The 27,400-nt window shown below is 42.2% G+C and overlaps 1 protein-coding gene across 4 annotated transcripts in view; it reads left to right on the top strand.

The window, feature by feature from the left end:
- CYP2J2 (cytochrome P450 family 2 subfamily J member 2) overlaps positions 1 to 27,400 on the top strand; it is a 99,462-nt gene that overhangs the window by 14,658 nt on the left and 57,404 nt on the right. The window contains exons 5-9 of one of the 4 annotated variants that reach the window (XR_010835219.1): positions 2,305 to 2,481; positions 4,293 to 4,434; positions 7,196 to 7,383; positions 10,449 to 10,587; positions 16,290 to 16,657. Coding sequence is in view for 3 of the 4 variants with exons in the window: in XM_059040705.2 (XP_058896688.1) it covers positions 2,305 to 2,481; positions 4,293 to 4,434; positions 7,196 to 7,383; positions 10,449 to 10,587; positions 16,290 to 16,468 (825 nt within the window). In the remaining variant the exon portion in view is untranslated. Of the gene's footprint in view, positions 1 to 2,304; positions 2,482 to 4,292; positions 4,435 to 7,195; positions 7,384 to 10,448; positions 10,588 to 16,289; positions 18,017 to 27,400 lie in introns of those variants that run through there. The other 3 variants (XM_059040705.2, XM_059041452.2, XM_059042884.2) reach the window with 3 other exon arrangements.

Genomic DNA, 27,400 nt, shown 5'->3' on the forward strand with positions numbered 1-27,400 from the left:
TTTACACCTGTAAAAAATACTTAAAGTTTTCCCAGGTGGTTGTACTACTTACATGTCCATCCATACTTGATATTATCAGTCTTCTAACTTTGTAGGGTATAGATTTAGAGGGGTGAAACTCACCCCTTCCTTGGTGGGCCCTGCTCTCCACTTTTGTCCTGCCAGTGCTGTGAGTCTGTCAAAACCTCTACTCAGCTTCTTGGCCTCTCAGCCACATTTCTGGATTTGGAAGACACTTCTAGGGGAAAATCAGCCCCAAGGGTTTTATTTATTCTTAACAAGTACCTTTAGCTGGAGACTTATGGATCCATCACACCAATACTGATAAAGTAGTTAGCAGGATTCCTGGCACTTTAAAGGGGCATAATGAATGTGAGCTATTATGATTTATTGTCAATGTTATTTTGTGTGTGTGTGTGTGTGTGTGTGTGTGTGTGTGTGTGTGTGTGTGTGCTAGGCGGGCCTCTCGCTGTTGTGGCCTCTCCCATTGCGGAGCACAGGCTCCGGATGCGCAGGCTCAGCGGCCATGGCTCACGGGCCCAGCCCCTCCGCGCCATGTGGGATCTTCCAGGACCGGGGCACGAACCCGTGTCCCCTGCATCGGCAGGCGGATTCTCAACCACTGCGCCACCAGGGAAGCCCCCTGTCAATGTTATTTTTGAATAATGTTCCTTGTTCTCACTTCTAACTGTGGTAGCCCCCCATCCAGTTATTCCAATTTCTTCCCTCCCGTTAAGACAGAACCTAGGAAGTAGGAAGTCATGGGAGTTCAGTGGGTACCCGGCAGACTGTTCCCAGGGAACAGAAATCCTGAGAGGGTAGGATGGGGCAGTAGGGCAGGGGTAAGAAGCATTTCTTAGAGACCCAAAGTAGACCAGGCACTTTGATGGACAACTCTTCATACTTTATCTCAGATAATTTTTTACAGCAGTCCTTTAAAGATGAAATGGATCATCCCGATGCGTGCAAGCAGATATGGGAATATGTAAGCACATCCCATAGTAGTTTACTGGCTCTGTGTCAAGTGCAGTATGGATCTCATGTCATTTAGTCATGAAAATAACCATCGGGCCCCACTGGCAGCTAAAGTAGCCACAAATCACATCATTACTACTACTATTATTATTATTACTATTATTACCGAAGTATTATAGCTAGAAAGAAACAGAGCTAATTGTCAAACCCATGCCTGTTTCATTTAAAATCTAGGCAACTTTCTATTACCTTATGCTATCTATTTTCTACTATGTATTATTAGAGAAAATATATTCAAAGACCACTTTATTTCAGTAAAAAATATCTTAGCCACATGGAGATTACATCATAGTGGGGGCAGACAAATAAATACACGTACATATTTAACATAGATAGATACATACATAGATAGATACATACATATATAGGTATGTAGATACATAGATAGATACACAGATACATTTACATAGATAGACAGACATTTTGCACGCACACACACACACATACACACCCAAATATATATACATAAACATACTAATGATAATTGTCACAGAAAAAAATAAAACAAAATAAAGGAATGGAACGAGAGTAACAGAAGTGCTACTAACTGTAAGATTATCAGGTAAGACAGGTCCAAGTAGGTGACATTTGAGCAGCACATTAATAAATTAAAGGAACTGGAGTTATACAGATTTCAGAGGAAAACCATTCTAGATGGAAGGAATAGCAAATGCAGTGTCCTAAACAAGAATATTTTTTATGTTTTCACAGAGGCCAATGGGGCTGGACTTGAAAGAGTAAAAGAGAGTAAGATGGTAGGGAGTGAAAGCAGAGCGGGTGGCAGGAGGGTGAGGGGCCAGCTCATGTAGAGCTCCAGGCTAGGAGAATGGTGTAGAATTTTGTCTAAATGTCATGGAAAGTCATTGGAGGATTGAGAGCCAAAAAGTGAAATAATCAATTAAACAGTTAAATGATCCCTCTGGCATCTCAGTGGAAAATAGACTGGGAATGGGGTTAAGGATAGAATCAGGAAACCTGTTGGAGGCTTTACAGCATCCAGGTAAGAAATGTTGGTGGTTTGTACAAGGAAGACAAAGCACATGGAGTGGTGAGAAGTGGTCCGAGACTGGTTATATTTTGGATGGAGAGCTGAAGTGCTTTGCCCGAGGGGAAAGAAGAGGGTTGAGAGAGAGAAGAAGAGTCAAGGATGACTCCAAGTGTTAAATTTAAGTCAATAGAAGAGATGCAAAGAGAATGTGGTTTCATTGTCTTCAGAAGTAGAAAACTGGCCCTCCCTTGTCTCCATGACTGTTTTGTTTTCTCCATCAGCTCTACAATGTCTTTCCAAGGATAATGAATTTCCTTCCTGGACCCCACCAAATGCTCTTCAGGAACTGGGAGAAACTGAAAATGTTTGTTGCCCGTGTGATTGAAAACCACAAGAGAGATTGGAATCCTGCTGAAGCAAGAGACTTCATTGATGCTTACCTCAAGGAAATAGAAAAGGTAAGGAAACCAGAGCTGTTACCTGAGTTTTACTCTTAAAGAGCAAATGAGGGGATTCTGGTTTCTTATTGCTGCTGTACCAAATCACCACAAAATTGGGGCTTAAAACAACACACATCTGTTCCCTTACAGTTCTAGAGGTCAGAAGGCTGGAACCAGTTTCACTGGGCTGAAGTCAAGTTGCGGGCGGGACTGGCTCCTACTTGAGGCTTTAGGACAGAATCCACTGATTGACTTTTCCAGTATCTAGAGGCTGCCTGTACTCCCTGCCGCAGGGCCCCTTCCATCGTCTTCAAAGCCATCGATGTAGCATCTTTTCTGCCACCATCCTCACATCTTCTCTTTATGACTTTCTTGCCTCCCTCTTACAAAGACTCTTGTGATTATATTGGGCCTACTGGGATAATCCAGGATAATCTTCCCATATTAGTATCGTTAATTCACTATATCTACAAAGTCCCTTCTGCTGTGTAACATTCACGGGTTCTAGAGATTAAGACATGGACATCTTTGTGGGTCATTATTCAGCCTACCACAGGGAAGGAGAATAGAGACAATACTTCATAGAGTGTAGGAATAACATTAACTCAGAATTGATTTATGAGTTAATTGATGAGGCAATTAGAAATAAAGATAGAAGTTTAACGGTATTTGGCTTAAGGGCTTTGGAAAGCCCAAATACTGCCTTCTCATGATCTATTCTCTGTCCTCTGCCCATATCTGAGGAAGATACACACAAAAGGAAGAATAAGTGCAGTTTCATTATTAGTTGGACCAGTGCCAAGTTACCTACCCGTTCCCCCATCTCCCAGTGCAGAACACAAGTAAATCTGTGTCAGTTGCCAGAGATTAGCCTCAAATGGGATGGACATTTGCCTTCCTCCCTCATCGCCATGTCATCCGCTTTTTAATATTACTATAGGAAAGAAGCAGGAAAAAAGCAAAATGGGATGTATATCCTTTACCATAGTAACACCTCTGGTTAACACACATCACTGCATCTGTGTCATTGTCTTTGACTCATCAGATTATTCATTCGTTCTCCTGGAGTTGGCAGAAATGTGGATTTCTTTCCAACTCCATTCTTGTTTCACCTGATTGGCATAACATTAATGGAAGCATTGATTACTCTTCAGAGGGGGAGACGTCACTTGCTATATGGTGTGCAGGTGTGGGACCACAGAGGGAGGAATGTTGATGCATTGAAGCTTCTGGAGGAACGTGGCAAAGATGTTGGAGTGCCATGGGGAATGGCTGTTGGAATCAAAGAAGTTTAACCTAAAAAGGAAAAGATTAACAGGGAGATATGAGAATTATTGTACTTCAGAGAAATTCAATTATTCTTTCTGGTATCAGTACAAACATTTGTTGAGAATTTGCTATGTGTCCTTTCCATCCCACATAATTCATAATGCCATCTTAAGGGGTGAGTATTGTTATTTCTATTTTGTGAAATAGGATATAAGCACAGAAATGTTTATTAACTTGCTCAAGTCATACAGATAGTGAATGGTGTGGCTAATATTGGAACCCAAAGCTGTTTTTCCAGTGTAATACTAGATTCTCCCAAATTACGGGTGTAAAAAAATTAGTTGTGTTGTTTCATCCACCAAAGCTAATAAAAGCTTCCAGCACTTGGGGCAGGAGGACTCTAGGGATGTTGCAGTAATAAGCCTCTGCCTCCTGAGATGACCAAAGGGAAAGTCATTTCTCCTGAGCCCTCTCCTTCCACGTTTTCTTTAGGATGAGGGCCCCTGTGTTGTGGCAACTAAGAAACATCTGAATAAACCAATAATCATTGTGCTTTCTAGCATAAGGGCAATGCTACTTCAAGTTTCCACGAAGAAAACCTCATCTACAGCACCCTGGACCTCTTCTTTGCTGGAACGGAGACAACTTCGACGACCCTGCGCTGGGCTCTGCTCTACATGGCCCTCTACCCGGAAATCCAAGGTGAGCATGTCAGTGGCTGGGCCTGGGCCAGGTCAGAATGGCGCCCCCTGGAACACACTGTCCCAAGGTGGGACCAGAAGGTAGCATGGTAGGATGGAGAGATAGGTAGGACGGTTACCGGGCCAGGTGGACTTGAGAACGGGAACCTTCTTCGGTTTTTCTGTGAGGATTGTGATGGGTCCATGTAACACAACTATAAGACAGAGTCCCAGCCCTCAGGAAACTCACAGTCCAGTGGGGAAAACAGTGGAGTCCACTGACATCGTGGTGAGTTCCAGGAGAGAGTTCCATTCCACTCACGTATGAAATCTGGTCGCAGCCTTCCCTCCTTTTAAGTAATGTCTTCCATTGCCCTGTAGACAATGTTCTTACTCCTTAATCTGGTATATCATGCCCTCTGCTGTGCCTCTTTCTGCCTGTCCAGCCTCGACACTCCCCACCCTGCATGGGGGCATCATTAAGTCATATGTCACTTAACTTCACTGTCCTTATTTGTACCTCTGGGCCGTCACACCTGCTCTTCCCTAGAAGAATAATACCAAAATGTATTTCCCTAATTTCTCTGCACGGTAAACCCCTAGCTATGCTTGAAGAGTTTACTCAACCACAGCCCCTCTAAGATGTTTCCCCACACTTCTGGGAAAACACTAGCATTTCCTTACTTTAAAGATTGCCTAATTGCACCTCCATTACTTTGCTTACCACACACTATTTATATACCTTCCCCACAGACTGTAATCCTTTCGAGGACAGTGACTGTTACAATCATTGTTCATTTTCTAGGCCCCAGAACAGTTTAAGCACATGAAGGATAAAAACTGTTGGGATACAGTTTTGCAAACTGTGGGTAAAAGTTTATTAACAGGACGTAAAATCAATTTAGTGGATCGAGACTAACTTTTTTCCCTAAATTAAAAAAAATAGATTAGGGAAATCAGAGTGCTTTCTGTGTATTAAGGATAAGGCTTTTTTGTGAAACTTTCTTTCCTTATACATATGAATAAATGTTTGTTTTATATGTGTGTGTATTTATGTTTATGTGTCCTGAGTCATGCACTTATAAAATGCACTTGTAACTGTGAATTACAGGGTTTCCTTTAAATTTATTTATTTATTTATTTTTAAATTCTCTGTTTTTATTTATCAGATACTTTTTTTCATAAATTTATTTAATTTATTTATTTTTGGCTGCGTTGGGTCTTTGTAGCTGCGCACAGGCTTTCTCTAGTTGCGGCGAGTGGGGGCTACTCTTCGTTGCGGTGCTCAGGCTTCTTGTTGCGGTGGCTTCTGTTGTTGCGGAGCATGGGCTCTAGGCACGCGGGGTTGAGTAGTTGTGGTGTGTGGGCTCAATAGTTGTGGCTTGCGGGCTCTAGAGCACAGGCTCAGTAGTTGTGGTGCACGGGCTTAGTTGCTCCGTGGCATGTGGGATCTTCCCGGATCAGGGATTGAACCCGTGTCCCCTGCATTGGCAGGTGGATTCTTAACCACTGCACCACCAAGGAAGTCCTTTTTAAATTTAAAAGCCACCTACTTAGCATAATAATATAGCTTCCCTATTAGAGGCTCTAAAATACCAATGGCTTAAAATGGCATAAAAAGTGGATGCAACCCAAGTTCCTATCGATGGATGAACGGATAAGCAAAATGTGGAATGCAATGGAATATTAATCAGCCTTATAAAGAAAACATTCTGACACATGCCACAACATGGATGAACCTTGAAGACATTATGCTAAACTAAGTAATCCAGTCAAAAAAGGCATATGCTATGTGATTCTATTCATATAATGTATCTAGAGTGGTTGAATTCATAGAAAGCATAAGTAAAATGGTGGTTGTCAGAGCCTGGGGAAAGTGCAAAATGCATCCTCTTCAATGGATGTAGAGTTTCAGTTTTGCAAGATAAAAATTTCTGGAGATTGGTTGCACAACAATGTGAATATACTTAACATTATTAAACTGCACACTTAAAATGATTAAGGTAGTAAATTATATATTATGTTTATTTTACCACAATTTTTAAAGTTTTTAAATATTCAGTTAAAAAAAAAGGAGTTTTATTTTTCTTTCAAATGAGAAACTCTAAGCTGGACTCTGCAGAACCCTTTTGGGATCCCAGCTCTTTCCATTGTGTTGCTCTGCTGTCTCTAGAATGGTGCCCTTGTTGGCACTCTCAGAGATGGCTCACCTCTAAGGTTGCCTTTCCACCAGTAGGAAGGGAAGAAGGAGGAGGAAGCACACACCCTTCCTTTAAGGGCCTCTTCCAAGTATTAAACATCCCCTCTACTTACATTCTATTAGTCAGAACTTAGTCACAGGGGAATCTGGGAAATGTAGTCTTTAGCTGTGCAACCAGATATCCAACTAAAATATCTATTTTTGTAGAAAAAGAAGAAAACAGATACTGGGGCACAATTAATGGGATTTTTTTTCATTTGTTGGTTGCTTCCCTAAATCAGTTCATGTAAATCTCAAAACATCCTAAAGCAGAAGTGGATTTATCCTAACAAATAAAAAGAGCAAACTGAGGCTCAAAGAATTTCAGTAACGTGCAGCAGGAATATTGTAGAGCAAGAGTTTGCCACTAGATTTGTCTCACACCAGGCTCCACTTTCCACTCACATACCTCCCTGAGGAGCTAGTCTAGAGAGCCTACAATAACCTTAGCCATTTTGATCCTGGTTATTCCATTCCTTAACTTAACGAGACTCAAGGAAAGTTATGGAATAATAGAATAATAGAACCTCCTCTGCTTTTCCAGAAAAAGTCCAAGCTGAGATCGACAGGGTGCTTGGCCAATCACAGCAGCCGAGCACGGCAGCTCGAGAGTCCATGCCCTACACCAACGCTGTCATCCACGAGGTGCAGAGAATGGGAAACATCATCCCCATGAATGTGCCCAGAGAGGTGACAGTGGACACCACCCTGGGTGGATACCACCTGCCCAAGGTAATTAGGGGCTCATTCACAGCCTCAGATCTCCAAGTTCATATTTGTAAATGGTGGGAATCTCAATTGGAAAAGTAACGTGTTCTTGTCCTAGAGAATCACTTAAATAGGGAGAGAGATATATTATGCCTGATGAAATACTAGTTTTGTTCCCTGGGTATGATTTTAGAAAATTAGTTCAACTGGATGTTAATGGTTGTTATGGAGGGGAAGGGGATTCCTAGGTCAACTGTGTTTAGGCAAAGCCTGGCTTTTCTTTGCTGTGAGATTTCTTACTATGTGACATGCATTGTGAATATTTCTGGGGATACAGCAAGAAGCAATTCTCAGTCAGACTTTGCCATAAGGTCCATTTCATTGCCTTGGGAGAGTTTCTTACAGGATAGGGAACTGCCAGACTTACTTTAGAATATTCTGCTTCATAATCCTGGGTTATAGAATGTTGAAATATGAAGGGACATTTGAGACCTCCTGGGCCAACATCACATTGATGCTGGTGTTTCTAACATAATATCCCCACTGGTATTTTTCCAGCTTTGTCTTACAGCCCCTTGATGGGACCGTCTCACAAGGGAAAGCAATCCAGTTGTGTGCAGTATTAAATATCAGAAAAGGAGAGAAAGGAACCAATGCTTTTTGAATAGGATTATGTTCCATGGACTATATATGTTATTTTAAATGTCTTAGTCAGTCCTCGGAATAATTCTGTTATCCTTATTTTATAAATTTGGAAGCCAAGGCTCAGAGATTAATTAATCTTGCATAAGATCTCTCAGCTACAGTGACAAGAGTTGGGCTCCAGGAACGGAACTGTTCTGATTCCCAGGCTCATCTTTTTTGTACTACACCATGTTCTCTCCACAGGAGTTGCTTTACTTTGTCTCCCTGAAATATTCCTCCGTGGGTCCCTGTTAAATTCCCGGTCCTCACAAAGGAAATTCTGCTCTCGCTCTGCCCACCGCTCTTAGGATCTCAGCAGGCAGCTCTCCTGTGCCCCCTAGTGTCCTCTCTGCACACTGCACATTTACAGTTCTTTCTCCACCTTGGTGGGCCTCTGTGGATCCATTAGTTCCAGTTTGTCTAAGTTGCTCTGTTTGTTGTAACTGGGGATGAGCTCAAGGCAAAGCCAGAGGACCTTCCGCATTGGACACCCCTTAGTCACCATCCCTGCAGAGCCAGGAAAAGCAGCTATTCCTACAGCTATTGCATTTACTATTTTATTGCTGACTGGCCATCTTGTGGGTGAAGGCTGAGGTAAATTATCTCACAGGTGATCTTTGCATTTTTATAGCAATTCATTTAGCTCCAGGGAATCGCATTTTTATAGCAATTCATTTAGCTCCAGGGAATCATCCCAGCTCAACAGACTTGTTCTAATATTGATTTTTAATATTGACTGGAATTATCATCCTGGGAACTGTGAGATCCCATTGACTATACATTGTAGAGGCTAGGAGCCATAACTCTGACGTCAAACGTCCTAATTCAAATCATTGTTCTACTTCCTCCCACCCTGTGACTTTGGGCATCTTATTCAACCTCTCAGAGCTTCAAATTCTTTATCCGTACAAGTGCATTTAAGAGCTTCCCTGGTGGCGCAGTGGTTGAGAGTCCGACTGCCGATGCAGGGGACACGGGTTTGTGCCCCGGTCCGGTAGGATCCCACGTGCCGTGGAGCAGCTGGGCCCGTGAGCCATGGTCGCTGAGCCTGCGCGTCCGGAGCCTGTGCTCCGCAATGGGAGAGACCACAACAGTGAGAGGCCCGCGTACCGCAAAAAAAAAAAAAAAAAAAAAAAAGTGCATTTAAATCCACCTCACAGGTGAACATGTAATGAGGTCATGCATGTATAATATTTAACCTTGTGCTGACTATAGAAAGGGCTCAAAATAGCAGTTATTATTCTTTATTAATTCATCAGATGTTCATGAAGCACCTAAAACGTTTAGGGCTCAGAAAACAACTCGGAGGAAAATAATCATGCAAGTTTATAAGTACCAACCATGGTAACTGCCCAAAGGAGAAAACTCACGGGCTTGTAGAAAGCTGCAAGCTGGCTGCTATGAGAAGTGGGAACAAGAGCAGGCAGAGAAGGCTCTGCCCAGAGGAGCGATGTTTGAGCTGAGGATTGAAGGGTGATTAAGAGTTAGCTCGATGACAGAGTGGGGAGCAAGGGCAATGTGAACAGCATGTGAAAAGGCACAGGAATGAGTGGGAACATGCGGCACGTTTGAGAAACAGAAGGAAGCTTGATATAGTGGGAGTGCAGGCAGGAGGGTCGCTCAGACAGGGAGCGGGTGATGTGTCCTTAATCTCAGAGTGATGGGAGCCATTGAAGAGTGTGTATCAGGTTGCGGGTGTGGTGGGTGGACGAGTGTGGAATGATTAAGTCATGTTCAAAGCTAACTCTGCTTTCAGTGTGTGGAGCACATTGAAGGGGAAGAGAGGCAATGGACATAGTTAGGGCTATTAGAGTATAACCAAGCAAGGTGATAGCCTGGACCAGAGGGCAGAGGTGGACATAAAATGGAGGTGACAGAATCGAGAGAAATTTCAAGTACAGTTGACCAGCCTAGCTTAAGGACTGGATGAAGGCAGAATGAGGGAAAGGGAGGCACTAAGGAGGACTCCTGGGTTTCTTGTTATGTATCTGGAAGGATAGTGGTTCTTTTCACTGGGCGACCTCATTCTATTATTAAGCTCTCTGTAGAACAGACTAGACATTGGAGGGAAGAGAGTGGGAGATGTCACATTTTTCTCGGATCGATGCATACATGTTCCCTCCAAAATTATACACTGACAAGTCCCTTCAGAGATCCATTCTGCAGTCGAGGAGTCACACTTCCCCAGGTAAAATTCCCAGCAGACAATTCCAGTCCATCATGGTAAGCTGCCCCATGGCAAAGAGCAGGGTCCTAGGGGTTGGGCTCAAAGGGAGCGGACTGGGGAGGCTGAGGGAGTTCAGGGTGCTATCAGCCTTGGTGTGGGAGCCGGGGGGACTGCCACCCCTCTGCATATGTGTGTTGTGTGGGTCAAGTCTTACCTGAGTCCTTGCTGCCTTCTCCAGGGGACCATGGTCCTGACCAACCTGACTGCACTGCACAGGGACCCCGCAGAGTGGGCCACCCCCGACATGTTCAATCCGGAGCATTTTCTGGAGAATGGACAGTTTAAGAAAAGGGAAGCCTTTCTGCCTTTCTCAGTAGGTGAGTAGCAAGAAATAAATGTGGGAACCCAGACTCTCAGCCCTTCCCTACTCTTCTCCCTGGTGTGCTTTGCTTTAGTTGGAATGTCTCCAGGTTCAACAGGAAGAAATAACTCACAACCTAAAAGTTGAGAATGTTTTATTCGGGGCATTACTGAAGACTCTACCCTGGGAAGGCAGCCTCTCGGATAGCTCTTAGGGACTGTTCCCAAAAGATAAGGAAAGAATGAGGATACATAGGAGTTTTTGCTGGAAAAAACCCATGTAGTCAAACATCAAAATATTACTGCTAGTCACAAAAAAAAAACCCCAAAATACCCAGACATCTCAAGTTTATGATTTTAGTGCCTTTCTTTTTATGGGAAGATGCAAGAGTTTGGGCTCATTGAAAGTATTCCTTTACATGCATCCTAATACTCTAGGGCCAGTATCCTCTTTTTCTCCATCCTGAATTCCACTCAGAGCACACCACTGGGGGCAGCTTTAGTGACTAATGGCTCATGGAGGGTGACCTTCACTGTTTAACCGGAATGGCAAGCAGCACTTTTCAGTCCACACCAGATAGTCCACTCCAGCATGACTTCCTCTTTTTGTTTTTTCTTAAAGCATGTTTTTGTTTGTTTGTTTACTTATTTATTTATTTTTGGCTGCATTGGGTCTTCGTTACTGCACGCGGGCTTTCTCTAGTTGTGGCGAGCGGGGGCTACTCTTCCTTGTGGTGCGTGGGCTTCTCATTGCAGTGGCTTCTCTTGCTGCGGAGCACGGGCTCTAGGCACACGGGCTTCAGTAGTTGTGGCATGCGGGCTCCAGTAGTTGTGGCACGCGGGCTCAGTAGTTGCAGCTCGCAGACTCTAGAGCACAGGCTCAGTAGTTGTGCCGCACGGGCTTAGTTGCTCCGTGGTATGTGGGATCTTTCCGGACCAGGGCTCGAACCTGTGTCCCCTGCATTGGCAGGCAGATTCTTAACCACTGTGCCACCAGGGAAGTCCCAGCACGACTCACTCTTGCTGTTGGTTGCAACTCAGGATTCCCTGGGTGGAGCATCACCAGGACTCATGCCCTTACTTCCTAAGCCCTGGCTTGACTCTGATGGAGATTTCAGCTTCACCTTGTGCTGTCCCCCAGAACACTGGAACAAGAGCTCAGACCCTGCCTGTCTCCCAGAGAGAAGGTTGAACACTTGCCTTCTTTGTAGAGTTTTAAATGTTCCAAGATCTTTTTAGGGCAACCCATTCACACAGAACTAGAGCCAATTGCTAAGAAGAGGCTGGGGGAGGGGCAAGGAAAAGGGCTACTTGCTTCTCATTATGGGCATCACAAGTGACTCTAAGTGCCACAGGCTTAACTAGATGAGATTCTACTCTATAACAGGTCCCTGAAGAGGTCCTTTTGCTGTTTCAAATTCGAATGACCCTTTAAAAACCTAATTAATACATTTACATGGTATACAACTTGAAATGTACAAAAGAAGATGCAGTGAAAACTCTCATGTTTCCAAGCCAGCCAGTTCCAAAAGGGTGTTTTAATTTATAACAATGTAAAATTAGTGAGAAAAATTTTAGTATATTCCATGTATTGAGTTAGGTATGTTACAGAGATCAATTCAACTAATTTCCCAATTTCTTAATTTTATAAATATTTCCTGAGCATCTATCATGTGTCAGGCATTCAGCCCTGAGGATATGACAATGAATGAAGTAGAAAAAAATATCTCTTAAGGAGCATGTGTTCTAGTGTAAACTTACAAGTTTCAAATTCCTATTATCACCACATTGGAGATAAGCTCTGAAGCTTGGCAGGGCCGTTTGTAGCATCTAAAAAGCTATAAATCTCACAAGGCAGAGCTAGAACTCAATGTTAACCAGGTTTATCAAACACTAAAGCCTGTGCTCTTCCTAGCAGTGTCTCCTTAAAAAGGTAACTATGCTACACTGAGTTTTCACTCAAAAATTCATGATAGGTTTCTTATCATTAAATTAAATATAGATTGATTTGCTAAGACAGTATCATTTTGTTGATCATGCCTCTAAAGTACAGAAAGGGAGACCCTTGAATTTGAACCCATGTATGCGTGATCCGGAGCCCAGATTTTCCTGCTATAGGACACTGTCCTGAGTGTATCTGGACTGATTCTGCTTAGATCTTCTGTATCTTTCTTCCTCTGGTTCTATGCCACTTTTCCCCACTTTTCCTCACGTTGGACAAGTCACTTCTTAACACGAAAGCAGACATGAGATATGGGAATACCTTCCAGTCTTCCTGTCTACAAGAGCTTCAGATTTCCTATTATAGTGCAAAGTTTTACCTGTGTATTTTAACTATTATAATTATTCTTGACTCACTGCTTTTTTTGCTATTGAGAGTTATAACACACCTTTGTTTTTTTGTTTTTTGTTTTGTTTTTTTGTGGTACGCAGGCCTCTCACTGTTGTGGCCTCTCCCGTCGCGGAGCACAGGCTCCGGACACGCAGGCTCAGTGGCCATGGCTCACGGGCCTAGCTGCTCTGCGCGGCATGTGGGATCTTCCCGGACAGGGGCACGAACCCGTGTCCCCTGCATCGGCAGGCGGATTCTCAACCGCTGCGCCACCAGGGAAGCCCCACACCTTTGTTTTTTTAATTTTTATTTATTTATTTTTGGCTGTGTTGGGTCTTCGTTTCTGTGAGAGGGCTTTCTCCAGCTGTGGCGAGTGGGGGCCACTCTTCATCGCGGTGCGCGGGCCTCTCACTATCGCGGCCTCTCTTGTTGTGGAGCACAGGCTCCAGACGCGCAGGCTCAGTAATTGTGGCTCACGGGCCTAGTTGCTCCGCGGTATGTGGGATCTTCCCAGACCAGGGCTCGAACCTGTGTCCTCTGCATTGGCAGGCAGATTCTCAACCTCTGCGCCACCAGGGAAGCCCATAACACACCCTTTTAATTACAGGTTTCATCTGCAAGCAAATTATCTCATTTAATCCTTACAGCAACCCAGTTATTAATAGTTAGACAGGCAATCAATCAGTATGCCGTTTCTTAATGTAAGGAAACTAAGAATAAGAGAGAATTGTTTCTTATTCAAGATCACATGCCCAAAGAATTGGCTGAACAGGGCCTAAGACTCAAGTTCCCTCGTTCTCATCTAGTGCTCCTTCTTGCATAATTACAATGTAACTCATTTCCCCCACTTAAAGGCCCTTGCATTTTAAGATTCAGCAAGTTCATGTCATATGTATCAATTATTACATTGCTGCATAACAAAGGTGGAAAACTCAGTGACTTAAAACAATAAGTGTGTAATATTGCTCACGAGTCTGCAGTTGAGCTGGGAGCTCAACTGATCTTAGCTGGCCTCTCGGGCCTTTTTGGGTGGATCTAGAATGACCTCAGCTGGGACAGTGGGGCTCTTTTCCAAGTTTCATCCTCCAGCAAGCTAGCCTGGCGGCTGGTATTCATGTGGAAGATAAAGACCCTGAGAGGGAGAACAGGAAGCACACAATGCCTCCTAAGGGCCAGGCTGGGAACTGGCAACCATCACTCCCCCCTGCATTCTGTTGCCAGTGCAAGTCATAAGGTGAGACCCGGTGCAAGGGGAAGGGAAAATAGCACAATTTTTATGGGAAGAGCTATGAAATCACATTGCAAATGATGGGGGTACAGGGAGAGAGGGGAAATTGGAGCTATTTTCGCAAGCAGTTGGTCTTACTATCTGTCTTTCTGCCTGAGAAGAATGAAATTCTTAGAAGGCAGGCAATTTGGAGATTCCCTCAGCTGTAACAGAATGAGGCCTAGCTAAACAGTTTTCAAGAGATAGAAACCTGAAAGATGCACTGACTTAAGAAGTCAACACCACTGTCTGGCTTTCCCCCTGCCATACTCCCGGCTTTGGTGCACAGCTGCTTTGCCTCATTCTTGATCCAGCACTTTCTAAAAACAGCCTCCCTGAAGGGATGGGATGTGGACAGCTCCCTCCGTTCTCTTGCAAAAGATGATCAGGTGTGGAATTAGGATACGTCACAATCAGGGCAAATAGCAAAGCTATTACTGCAAATTTATATTTTCTGTTCCTCATCTAAGTTTTTCCCACTTGATCCAACAAAGCAGCAGACAGCTTCATGAAAGGCAAGAGGCTGAGTCCTCATTTTTCAAAAAAATGTTTCAAAAGTCACTGGATCATAGGAGATAAGGTTAGGAAGGACTTTTCCCAAAAACCCTAGGTCAGTGTTCTCATTTTACTAATGAGGTAATTGACCTGATTAGTTAGTGGAAGCGTCAAGGAGAAGGTCCATGTTTCCCATGGTCCAGGATGAAGCTTTGAAATCAAGTAACCCTTGTTTTCATAATTTTAAAAGCAAATTCATATCTCCTGTCTTACTGGTATCCTTGCCCAGCCACATAATGTAGTTAGAAGAGAGATTATCTCATATATTTGACAAGTTTGACATGTTTAGGTCTGTAAGAATAAAGGGTTTACTCATAGCCCAGAGCTGATTACTGGTGGAACCTGTACTTTAACCCCGGTTCCTGACTAGGTCCAGTTTTGTCACAATATCTGGATTCTTCTAGGAAAATCTTGGGTATTTACAATACATCTGATCTGTACTATTTTAACAGACTTCCTCATTGTACTATTTGTGATGGGTAAAGAGATAAGGATGAGGGGAACAGAGATAAATAGGCACACACTGGTGGGAAACATGCTCAAAACAATATAAGTACGATATAATGCTGAAGAATATTTCAATTTACTAAACACTTTTGCAGATACTCTAATTTTATTTCCTCAACAGCTCATTACAGGCAAGGACAAAATAGAGGCATGTGTATATTAACTATTTCCAAGAACGTTTCATGACATGGGGAAACTCAAAGCAGTAAAAGCAGCACACAGAATTAGCTACAGAGAGTAATCCCAGTGATGGTGTGCTAGAGAATCCTTACGAGGACCATGAGGAAATATGTCAAAATGTTAACAGGGGTTCTGTCTGGATTATGAGATCTCTTATTGTGTTTATACTTTTCACATTTTTTTTTCTTTTTGTAGTGAATATATATTCCTTAGGGAGAAAGTAAGTTATTAAAACACCCACAAGAGGGCCAGTGGTAGAGACCAGCGTGGGGTGCTGTTACACAAGTCAGGCGAGGAGCACATTCGTGAGGGGGAGGGCGTGGTGGAAACCCGGAACACGTGAAGCACAGGTGGGATGAGATGGCGTCTGCCCTGCGCAGGTAGCCACTGCAGAGAGATTTCCAGTCATTAAGGAGGGAAACGTGATAAAGAGAAAAGATGCCTCACACTTGAGAAACCTTGCTCTGATGTTTACTTGCTTATACTTTTCAACAATTTTCTTTTAACAATTGAGAAAAATTACCTAGAATTTTTTTCTTTGTCTGCTTTTGTCATTATTGTTTGCTAATGGATTTTTGAAAGGCCTTAGGCTAGACTTCACTTGCTAGATCAACCCAGGCCTCTGACTTCTTTCATCTACACCCTGTGCCTCACCTGCCTGATCCCTGAAGGCATTGGACTGTGTGATTGTGGATTTAGCTTGCTGGGCTTTGGTTAACTCAGGTGGCTGCAATAAAATAAGCCAAGTACATAAAGCCCCAGGGCCTAACAGGCCCTCCGTTTGCTCGGGTTTCACAAGACATGGTAGAAGCTTTCAGTCCTTGCTGCGCACAGACGCCGCCCGAACAGGTAACTCACCTTATATTTTTGTCTTTCAGGTAAGCGGATGTGCCTTGGAGAACAGTTGGCAAGAACTGAGTTGTTTATTTTCTTTACTTCCCTTGTGCAAAAATTTACCTTCAGGCCTCCAAACAATGAGAAGCTGAGTCTGAACTTCAGAATGAGCCTGACCATCTCTCCTGTCAGCCACCGCCTCTGTGCCGTTCCTCGGGCATGAAGCTGTCGGGGAGGGAGAGGGGAAGGAAAGCAGGAAGAATGGCCACGTCCCCCCAAGACAGGAGCGCCTGCTCAGCAGTGAGGGAACAGCATGCAGTGCCTCTGAGGACAGGTCATAGGTACTGGACTCGGAGGAAACGGGATCCAAACCCCAGCTTTGCCATCTCCAGTGGAGCCTTGAGCAAATCAGGTATGTTGTGAGTGATTTGCCTCTCCAGCCAGGAAATGAAAAGAGAATAGTGATTCCTTCTCTAAAGGAAGAATTGCTGTAAAATCCAGAGTGATTTGGAAACCATAAAGCACATCATAAAAGTCACAGCTGCGATCTGCCTCCTTCCTGCTTCCTTCCTTAGACGGGGACTTGCTTCTGACCTGTTGAGATGGCCCCGGGTCAGAGTGGTGCGGAAATGGTGGATAAGAGAAGTCGGGCTCTGGGGCAGCCACAGAGGTCAGCTCGAAAGGCCCTCACACTTGGTAGCACTGGGCAAACTCATCCTGTTTCTGCCTCCGAATGGCCCCTGGGAAGTCAGCAGGGCAGGTGGGATTCCTGATTTATAGGTAGCTTTCTATGGAGAAGAAATTTCTCTGATTTACCTAAGGAGACACTCCTTGGCCTTGGATCCCAGGACCAAGAAGCCTGTGACCACTTTAACCAAACCTGGAAAGCAGGTTTGGGGGGAAAAATGTGGAACTATTTTCTGCCTTCAAGGTGCCTCCTAACCTTAAATCCCCTCTCAGGCATTATTTATTCCCAAGCCATTTCATACTGGATTTGACATTGTGGTGGGTGTGATCATTTCTCACAAATTGATGTCGGCTTTTGGTTGGCAAGTATTCCCTGCCTAAACACAACAGCTGAGACTTGGTAGAATATTTTCTAGCAGGAACTAGAAATGTCAGAGTCCTGCTCAACCCTCCTTCATGTAGTCATTGAGGGGAGAAAATGGCATCAACTGGAAGGCCAGGTACCCCTGATAGTCCATGGAGTTTTGATGCCAACCCCCATGCAGACAAACACAAACAAACCTGGTAAACAGGCCTAAACCATACAGAAGGTCTTTTTTTCTAAGGTGGTTAGACTTAAGTAATTTAAATAGGTAAGAACAAAACGGGCCATGAGGACCTGGGACTTTTCATTCCTGTTGCTTGAGATTCAGAGAAAAGCCAATTCAGTGAAGACCATTAGAAAGGGAAACAGGGAGGGAGGGAGGAGAGAGAGAATTAGAATGAGGTGGGGTGGGGGAGGGAAGAAGCAAGAGAGAGAAAATTGGTGGTTGGAGGGTGGCAGGCAAGAGAAAGACAGAGACAGAGACTGAGTCTAGCTGGTGCTTGTCTGAGTGTGTCTGAGAGAGCCGAGAGTTATGTCTGGATGCAGTGGTAACCTTTCCTAATATGTAGGAGTTAGATTTGGTCCTTCCTGGATGCTGGAAGAACAGAAAGGGAGAACCAAAGCCACCCATCAGAGGGTACTTTCTTTGTAAACTCCTGGAAAGTTGCATCTCTAGAAAACAACCCAAATGATATTTCTAGAATAAAACCAATCAAACCAGACCTTGAACTTCCAGAACACCTGAGATCTTGTCTTCCACTTCTTTTTTTCCCTCAGTCAGATCATCCAGGTAGAAGACTGAGAAATTGGCCGAAAGACTTTCCATTATGTGCTCAGTCTCCTCAACTGTTAAATGAAGGACTTTGTTGAGTGATCTCTGAATTGCATTCCTGCACTGCTGTTCATTTTCCATGATTCTAAGTGGGCAGGCGTTTACGTACTCCCTGTGGAATCAATGGAAAACCCTCGGACACTCATCCTGACCTAATAGATGCAATGGGACCCAGAGCCAAGTAGAGTGTGACCAGAATTAACCAGAAAGCTTGGGGACACATGACTGAGAGTAGTTGAATTTTCTGGCCATGTAAAATGTCTCCTTCTTTCCCCAAAGCTCATTGGAGAAACTCTAAAATATGAATTCTCTTCCTGTCCAAGCATGACACAAAGATTTTGTTTTCTTCACTTTTGTAACTCTCTTGTTGCTGGTCCATTTTGGAAGCTCCTGCTCCCCTTTCCCTCTTCTTTTGTATATGTGTCCGACACATAGGAGGCCCCCAATCCACCAGGGCCCTCCATGTGCATTGCCCTTGAGGGGGTCATGATTTTCCTCTACCTAATGCCTCTCTCCCAATCTTGGGCATCTGCAAATTCAGCTCCTTTTATCCCATATTACCAGTGCAGTCAGTCCTCTTGCTAGGATCCAAGATGACCCCAAGCTGGCTGTGCAACAGGGTCCACAATATGTCACATTATGACAAAGATGACATTATGTGGAGATCCCTCCCAAAAGAGCCCTCTCAAGAGAGCCACTGCAGTCACCCTCACTGAGCCTATTGCCTATAGGAAGTTTCAAACCTCCATGTGACACTCGTTCTTGTACTCCAGGAACTCCACACAGCACAAGTAAATCCCTCTTGGCTTGAAGCCTCCTCCCTGGTGAGGGGTAACTATGTCCCTCCCTCCTTTGTGGGAGATGGGTGGGAAGTAAGGAGGACCTTCCTGTTAAAGAAAACCAGAGATGAACAATAGTAAAGTGTCAAAACCAGACTTCATTCATGACTATTGCAATAGAAGGAGAGAGTCTTCAGTATAAAACTGGGCTCAATTCTGCGTAGAGCATGGACAGGTGGGGCTTTACAGCCAAGGAGCAGGGTGGGGTCAGTGGATGGAAAAGGACAGGGTTAAACTGACTCCACAGGAGTCTGGCTGAAGGCAGGCCCGGGTGGTCAGATATTGAGGGTAAGGGTTTCTCTCTAATCTGGCTGAGCAAGAATCTTGCTGCAACTTGCAAGCCCGACAAGGACAGTCATCAAAGTCAATGCCTAGAGAGTTTAGAGCATCCTGACTAAAGTTTACTCCAGCAGAGTCCTTTCCTCACCTTACCACCTATTATATACCCTCTTTCCATGCAGTGGGCTACAGGGTTACAAAAGCTGTTTCCACGTACCCGTGGCAGGGCCTGTACAGCGTCCCAGTGCCTTACTTTAGACCTGGGGCCTCACCAGCACTTGGCAGGGACCACTTGACTGGCAGAAACTGGGACTCCAGCTGAAACTGAGAAAGAAAGAAGCCCTTTTTCACATTCCTTTACAAATGTGCTATCCGGGCCACAATCAGACCGTGATAAATGCTATTTCTCTTTTTATGTTGAATGAAAGTGTAGATGAATGACACAGGACTCCTCAGGACATTGCTGTCTCCCAAGGTCAGCACTGTGAATGGCAGGAACAGGCAAGGACTACAAATGTAGCAGAAATTGGACCAATGCTGTACAGCTCTGATATACTTTACAAGGGATTCTTTGCCTAGTTTTAACTTTTACTCTATCACATGTATTCCCTGGTGTTTCTGCCATTAAGTCTTTGAAAGTAAAGTTCCAAATATATTTGTAATGGAAGATGAGCCTTCATTTTATTCTGATTTGCTTTGGATGAAAAGTCCACAACAATTCATATATTTTTTTCCTATTCATTATGAGTCTTTTGTTCTCTGGCTGTTTTGTAGATTTTTTTCTCTTATTATTACTCCTTAGCAGTTTGGTTATAAAGTGTCTTCGTAGAATTTTCTTTTTGTTTGTCCTAATTGCAGTTCATTGACGTTACTGGATCAATGACTTTAATATTTTGAGAACATTTGGTACATTTTGGTCTTCAATTTTTTTTCAATAAATAAATAAATTATTTCTTCAAATATTATTTATGAACTCACACCTTGCCCCCATATACATAGGATTCAGTTGCACATATGTTAGACCCCTTGATATTGACTTACTGGATCCTGAAGTTATGTTAATTTTTTTCAGCCTCTTTTTCCTCTGTACTTCAGTTTGGATAAATTCCATTGCCCTGTCTTTTTTTTTTTTTAATTGAAGTATAGCTGATTTACAATGTTGTGTTAACTTCTGCTGCACAGCAAAGTGATTCAGTTATATCTATATATATATTCATTTCACGTTCTTTTCCATTGATTTATTACAGGACATTGAATATAGTTTCCCTGTGCTATACAGTAGGACCTTGTTGTTTATCCATTCTATATATAATAGATTGCATCTGCTAATCCCAAATTCCCAATCCAGCCCTTCCCCACCCGCCCTCCCCCTTGGCAACCACAAGTCTGTTCTCTATATCTGTGAGTCTGCCTCTGTTTTGTAGATAATTTCATTTGTGTCATGTTTTAGATTCCCTGTATAAGTGATATCATATGCTATTTGTCTTTCTCTGACTTAAGTCACTTAATATGATAATCTCTAGGTCCATCCATGTAGCTGCAAATGGCATTATATCACTCTTTTTTGTGGTTGGGTAGGATTCCATTGTACACATATATACCACATCTTTTTTATCCATCCAGCTGTTGATGAACATTTAGGTTGCTTCCATGTGTCAACTATTGTAAATAGTGCTGCTGTGAACATAGAGGTGCATGTATCTTTTCAAATTATAGTTTTGCCAGGATATATGCCCAGAAGTGGGATTGCTGGATCATTTACTTTTAGTTTTTGAGGAACCTCCATGTTGTTTTCCATAGTGGCTGTACCAATTTACAGTCCCACCAACACTGTAGGAGGGTTCCCTTTTCTCCACACCCTCTCTAGCATTTATTTGTAGACATTTGCATTTCTCTAATAATTAGTGGTGTTGAGCATCTTTTCATGCGCCTAGTGACCATCTGTATGTCGTCTTTGGATAAATGTCTATTTATGTCTTCTGCACATTTTTTGATTGACTTGTTTGTTTTTTTGTTGTTGAGTTGTAAGAGCTGTTTGTATATTTTGGGAATTAAGTGCTTGTTGGTGGCATCATTTGCAAATATTTTCTCCCATTCAGTATGTTGTTTGTTTTGTTTATGGTTTCCTTTGCTGTGCAAAAGCTTGTAAGTTTGATTAGGTCCTATTTGTTTAGTTTTGGTTTTATTTCTATTGCCTTGGGAGACTGAGCTAAGAAAACATTGGTATGATTTATGTCAAAGAATGTTTTGCCTATGTTGTCTTCTAGGAATTTTATGGTGTCATATCTTATGTTAAAGTCTTTAAGCCATTTTGAGGTTATTTTTGTGTATGGTATGAGGGTGTATTCTAACTTCATTGATTTACATACAGCTGTCCAACTTTCCCAGCAATAATTGCTGAAGAGACTGTCTTTTTCCCATTTTATATTCTTGCCTCCTTTGTCAAAGATTGATTGACTGTAGCTGTATGGGTTTTTTTCTGGGCTCTCTATTTTGTTCCATTGATCTGTATGTCTGTTTTTGTGCCAAGACCACACTATTTTCATCACTGTAGCTTTGTAGTAGTGTCTGACGTCTGAGAGGATTATGCCTCCTGCTTTGTTCATTTTCCTCAGGATTTCTTTGGCAATACTGGGTCTTTCATGGTTCCATATAAATTTTAGGATTATTTGTTCTGGTTCTGTGAAAACATGGGTAATTTGATAGGGATCTCATTGAATCTGTAGATTGCTTTGGGTAGTATGGCCATTTTTTCTTTTTTTTTTTTTTTTTTTTTTTTTTTTTTGTGGTACGTGGGCCTCCTACTGTTGTGATCTCTCCCGTTGTGGAGCACAGGCTCCGGACACGCAGGCTTAGCAACCATGGGTCACGGGCCCAGCCGCTCCGCGGCACGTGGGATCTTCCCGGACCGGGGCACGAACCCATGTCCCCTGCGTCGGCAGGCGGACTCCCAACCACTGCACCACCAGGGAAGCCCCATGGCCATTTTAACAATGTTAATTCTTCCAGTCCAAGAGCATGGGATTTATTTCCATTTCTTTGAATCATCCTCAGTTTCCTTTATTAATGTTTTGTAGTTCTCAGCATATAAGTCTTTCACCTCCTTGGTGAGGCTTATTCCTAAGTCTTTTATTTTTGGGGATGCAATTTTAAAAGGGATTGTTTGTTTACATTCCGTTTCTGATACTGCACTGTTAGTGTAAAGAAATGCAACCAATTTCTGTATGTTAATCTTTTATCCTGCTACCTTGCTAAATTCGTTTATTAGATCTAGAAGTTTTTGTGTGAAGTCTTTAGGGTTTCAACATATAGTATCATGTCATCTGCATATAATGACAGTTTTTACCTCTTCCTTCTGCTTTGGATACCTTTTATTTCTTTTTCTTGTCTGATTGCTCTGGCTAGGATTTCCAATACCATGTTGAATAGAAAGGGTGAGAGTGGATATCCTTGTCTTGTTCCAGATTTTAGCAGGAAGGCTTTCAGCTTTTCACTGTTGAGTACTATATTGGCTCTGGGTTTGTCATAAATAACTTTTATTTGTTGTGATATGTTCCTTTTAATCACACTTTGGTAAGCGTTTTTATCATGAATGGATGTTGAATTTTATCAAATGCTTTTTCTATATCTATGGAGATGATCATGTGGTTCTTGGCTTTTCTTTTGTTGACGTGGTGTATCGCATTAATTGATTTGCAAATGTTAAACCATCCTTGTGACCCTGGAATGAATCCAGCTTGGTCATGGTGCATGATCTTTTTTATGTGTTGTTGGATTTAGTTTGCTGATATTTTGCTGAGAATTTTTGCAGCTATATTCATCAAAGATATTGGCCTGTAATTTTATTTTTTGGTAGTGTCTTTGTCTGGTTTTAGTATCAGGGTGTTGAGGGCTTCATAGAACGTCTTTGGGACTATTTCCTCCTCCTCAATCTTTTGGAAGAGTTGGAGAAGGATCAGTATAAGCTCTTTTTATGTTTGGTAGAATTTACCTGTGAAGCCATTTGGTCCTGGACTTTTGTTTGTAGGTAGTTGTGTTTTTCTTTCTTTTTTTTTTTTCTTACAGATTCTGTTTCATTTCTAGTGATTGATCTGTTCGAATAATCTATAACTTCTTGATTCAGTTTTGGTGGGCTGTGTGTTTCTAGAAAGTTGTCCATTTCTTTAAGGTTGTCCTATTTGTTGACATATAATTATTCATAGTATTCTCTTATGGTTTTTGTATTTCTGCAATATTGGTTGTAATTTTTCCTCTCTCAGTTCTTATTTTGTTTATTTTGTCCCTCTCTCTTTTCTTCTTGGTGAGCCTGGCCAGAGGTTTGTCAATTTTGTTTACCCTATTAAAGATCAAGCTCTTGGGACTTCCCTGGTGGCAAAGTGGTTAAGAATCTGCCTGCCAATGCAGGGGACATGGGTTCGAGACCTGGTCTGGGAAGATCCCACATGCCGCGGAGCAACTAAGCCCGTGTGCCACAACTACTGAGCCTGCACTCTAGAGCCTGCGAGCCACAACTGCTGAAGCCCGCGCACCTAGAGCCCATGCTCTGCAACAAGAGAAGCCACCGTAATGAGATGCCCACAAACCACAACAAAGAGTAGCCCCCACTTGCCACAACTCAAGGAAGCCCATGTACAGCAACAAAGACCCAACGCAGCCAAAAATAAACAAATACATTTATAAAAAAAAAGAAGAACCAGCTCTTGGTTTTACTGATTTTTTATATTAATTTTTTAATCTCCATTTTATTTCCTCTCTGAACTTTATTATTTCCTTCCTTCTGCTGACTTTAGTTTTTGTTTGTTCCTTTTTTCTAATTCTTTTAGGTAGTGGGTTAGGTGGTTTAATTGAGATTTTACTTGTTTCTTAAGGAAGGCTTGTATCTCTATGAACTTCCCTCTAAGAACTGCTTTTGCTGAATCCTATAGATTTTGTATGGTTGTGATATCATTGTCATTTGTCTCAAGATTTTTTTTTCCTCTTTGATTTCATCATTGACCCATTGGTTTTTTAGTAGCATGTTATTTAGTCTCCATGTGATTGTTTTTTTCTTGTTTCTTTTTCTGTGGTTGATTTCTAGTTTCACACAATTGTGGTCAAAAAAGATACTTGAAATAATTTCTATACTCTTAATTTGTTGAGGCTTGTTTTGTGCCCTAGTATGTAGTCAATCCTAGAGAATGTTCCATGTGCACTTGAAAAGAAATGTGTATTCTGTTTTGGGTTTTTTAATTTTTGGATATAATGTCCTGAAAAATGTCAATTAAGTCTAACTGTTCTATTGTATCATTTAGGATCTCTGTTGCCTTATCGATTTTCTGTCTAGAAGATCTGTCTATTGATGTAAGTGGGGTGTTAAAGTCTCCTACTATTATTGTATTTCTGTCAATTTCTCCTGTTTTGTCTGTATTTGTTTTACATATTTAGGTTCTCCTATATTGGGTGCATAATGTTGATGAGTGTAATATCCTCTTCTTGTATTGATCCTTTTATCATTATATAGTGTCCTTCTTTATCTTTCTTTAGAGCTTTTGTTTTAAACTCTATTTTGTCTGATATGAGTAATGCTACAAGTGCTTTCTTGTCACTTCTCTTTGCATGAAATATCTTTTTCCATCCCCTTACTTTCAATCTCTGTGTGTCCTTTGCCCTCAAGTGGATCTCTTTTAGGCAACATATTGTAGCTTCTTTTTTTGTTTTGTTTTGTTTTTTTAATCCAATCTGCCAGTTTGTCTTTTGATTGGGACATTTAGTCCATTGACCATTAAGGTAATTATTGATAGGTATGTATTTATTTCTATTTTAAACTTTGTTTTCCTGTTGCTTTTCTATTTCTTATATGATCCTTTTTCTTTTTCCTTTTGTAGTTTGAAGATTTTCTTTTGTGTTATGCTTGTGTTCTCTTCTTTTTGGTTTTTGTGAATCCAGTGTATGTTTTTGATTTGTGGTTACCCTGTTTTTCAAGTATGTTAACACCTTCCTATATCTACTTGCTTTAGGCTAGTAGTCATATAGGCTCAAACACATTCTGAAAAAATAAGTCTAAGTCTTCTTACTCTCCTCCCCTGCATTTTATTATTTTGATGTCCTTTTTTTACATCTTCATGTTTTACCTTTTGCTGTTCATTGTGGTTATCATCGCTTTCAAAGAATTTATTTTTTTTTATGGTATGCGGGCCTCTCACTGCTGTAGCCTCTCCCATTGTGGAGCACAGGTCCCAGACATGCAGGCTCAGTGGCCATAGCTCACGGGCCCAGCCACTCCGTGGCATGTGGGATCTTCCTGGACCGGGGCACGAACCTCTGTCCCCTGCATCGGCAGGCGGACTCTCAACCACTGCGCCACCAGGGAAGCCCTCACAGAATCTTTTTAATTTTTATTTTTCTTAAATTGATATACTGGCTTATTTAAGTGATTTACTTTCCAATTGTGATTTTTCTCTTTCCTGTAGATTCTTGCTTCTTTTCTATTTAGAGAAGACCTTTCAATATTCCTTTTAGGACAGATTTAGTAGTTCTGTATTCTTTTAGTTTTTGCTTGTCTGAGAATTATTTATCTCTCCTATTCTAAATGATAATCTTGCTGGGTAGACTATCCTAGGTTGCAGGTTTTTCCCTTTCAGAATTTTGAATATATCTAGGCACTCCCTTCTGGCCTGAAACACTTCTGTAGAGAAATCAACTGATAGCCTTATGGGGGTTCCCTTGTAACTAACTCTTTTCTTGCTGCCTTTAGAGTCTTCTCTTTATCTTTAATTTTTGCCATTGTAATTATGATATGTCTTGGTGTAGTTCTGTTTGGGTTCATCTTGTTTGGGGCCCTCTGTAATTCCTATACCTGGATATCTGTTTCCTTCTTTGGGTTTGAGAAGTTTTCAGCCATAATTTCTTCAAATATATTTTTGATCTCCTTTTCTCTTTCTTCTCCTTCTGGAATCCCTATTATGCAGGGGTTCCTATTATCCCATGGGTCCCTTTTATTGCTTTCATTTTTTATTTTTCAATTTGTCTTTTTGTCTTCTTTTCTGATTGGGTGATTTCAATTATCCTATCTTCCAGATCACTTATTCTTTCTTCTGCATTGTTCAATCTGCTATTTATTCCCTTAAGCTCAGCTTTCATCTTGGCAAATGAATTTTCTAATGTTTCTTGGTTCCTCTTTATTGTCCCTAGTTCATTTTACAGTAATCTGCATTTCTATCAGTAGCCCTTCTTAATTCCTTCAATATCCTCATTATCTCCTTTTTGAACTCGATGTCTATTAGAGTGAAGAGGTCTCTTTCATTGTTTCTTTCAGGGGAATTCTCTTGATTTTTTAAATTGGGAGTGGTTCCTCTGCTTCTTCATTTTACTTATATTTCTCTTACTTTATGAATTTAGGAGAAACAATTATCTATTGTAGTCTTGGAGGGCTATTTTTTTGTGGAATGACCCTTGTGTAGTTTGCAAGGGTTTAATATTTTTGGTGCAAGGGCTGTTTTAGTATTTATGCCTGCTACCTCTTTCCTCAGTGTGTGCTGGCCATTATCCCCTTGATGGGGGTATGACTGGTATTATGGTGACCAGAGCCTGCACTGGATGTTGAATGGGGCCTCCTCTTTGCTCTGTGGTTGTCAGGGTCTTCTCCCTAGTTGTTGGAGTAGAAGCTCTAGATCCATTTCTAAGCTGCAGTATTAAGTAGGCAGGATTGGAACACTCCCTCTGGAAGAGGAGCCACTGATTATTCCTTTAGCTTGAGCTGTCCACCAGGGAGTGCACTCTATGGTGTCATCTGTCATCCATTGTGTGGGCTTACAAAGTATACTGTTGTTTGCACTACCCTTGGCCCTGCCTCCACTGTGGGAATGCAGGCAATCATCCCCAGTGTCCTTCAGGCTCTGTGTTCACAAAGCCACCAGCATAGATCCATAGGCACCCATCCACTGAAATCAGGTACCAGGACTGCTGTAGTTGCATGCCTGGTCCTACCATGGGAACTGTGGAAGCAGCCCAAACCTTGGTCCTGCTTTCATGTGCATGTGCCCACAAAGACTATAGCTGCTAAGGCCGGACCAGTCCCAGCCACAGGAGTGCCCATTGTCCACTCTGATGTCTTGCAGGTGCTGAGTTTACAAAGCCAGTCACGGTGGTGTGGATTACACAGCTGTGGGGAAAGAG

The sequence above is a fragment of the Kogia breviceps genome, chromosome 1 (assembly GCF_026419965.1).
Source record: "Kogia breviceps isolate mKogBre1 chromosome 1, mKogBre1 haplotype 1, whole genome shotgun sequence".
Classification (NCBI taxonomy): domain Eukaryota; kingdom Metazoa; phylum Chordata; class Mammalia; order Artiodactyla; family Physeteridae; genus Kogia; species Kogia breviceps.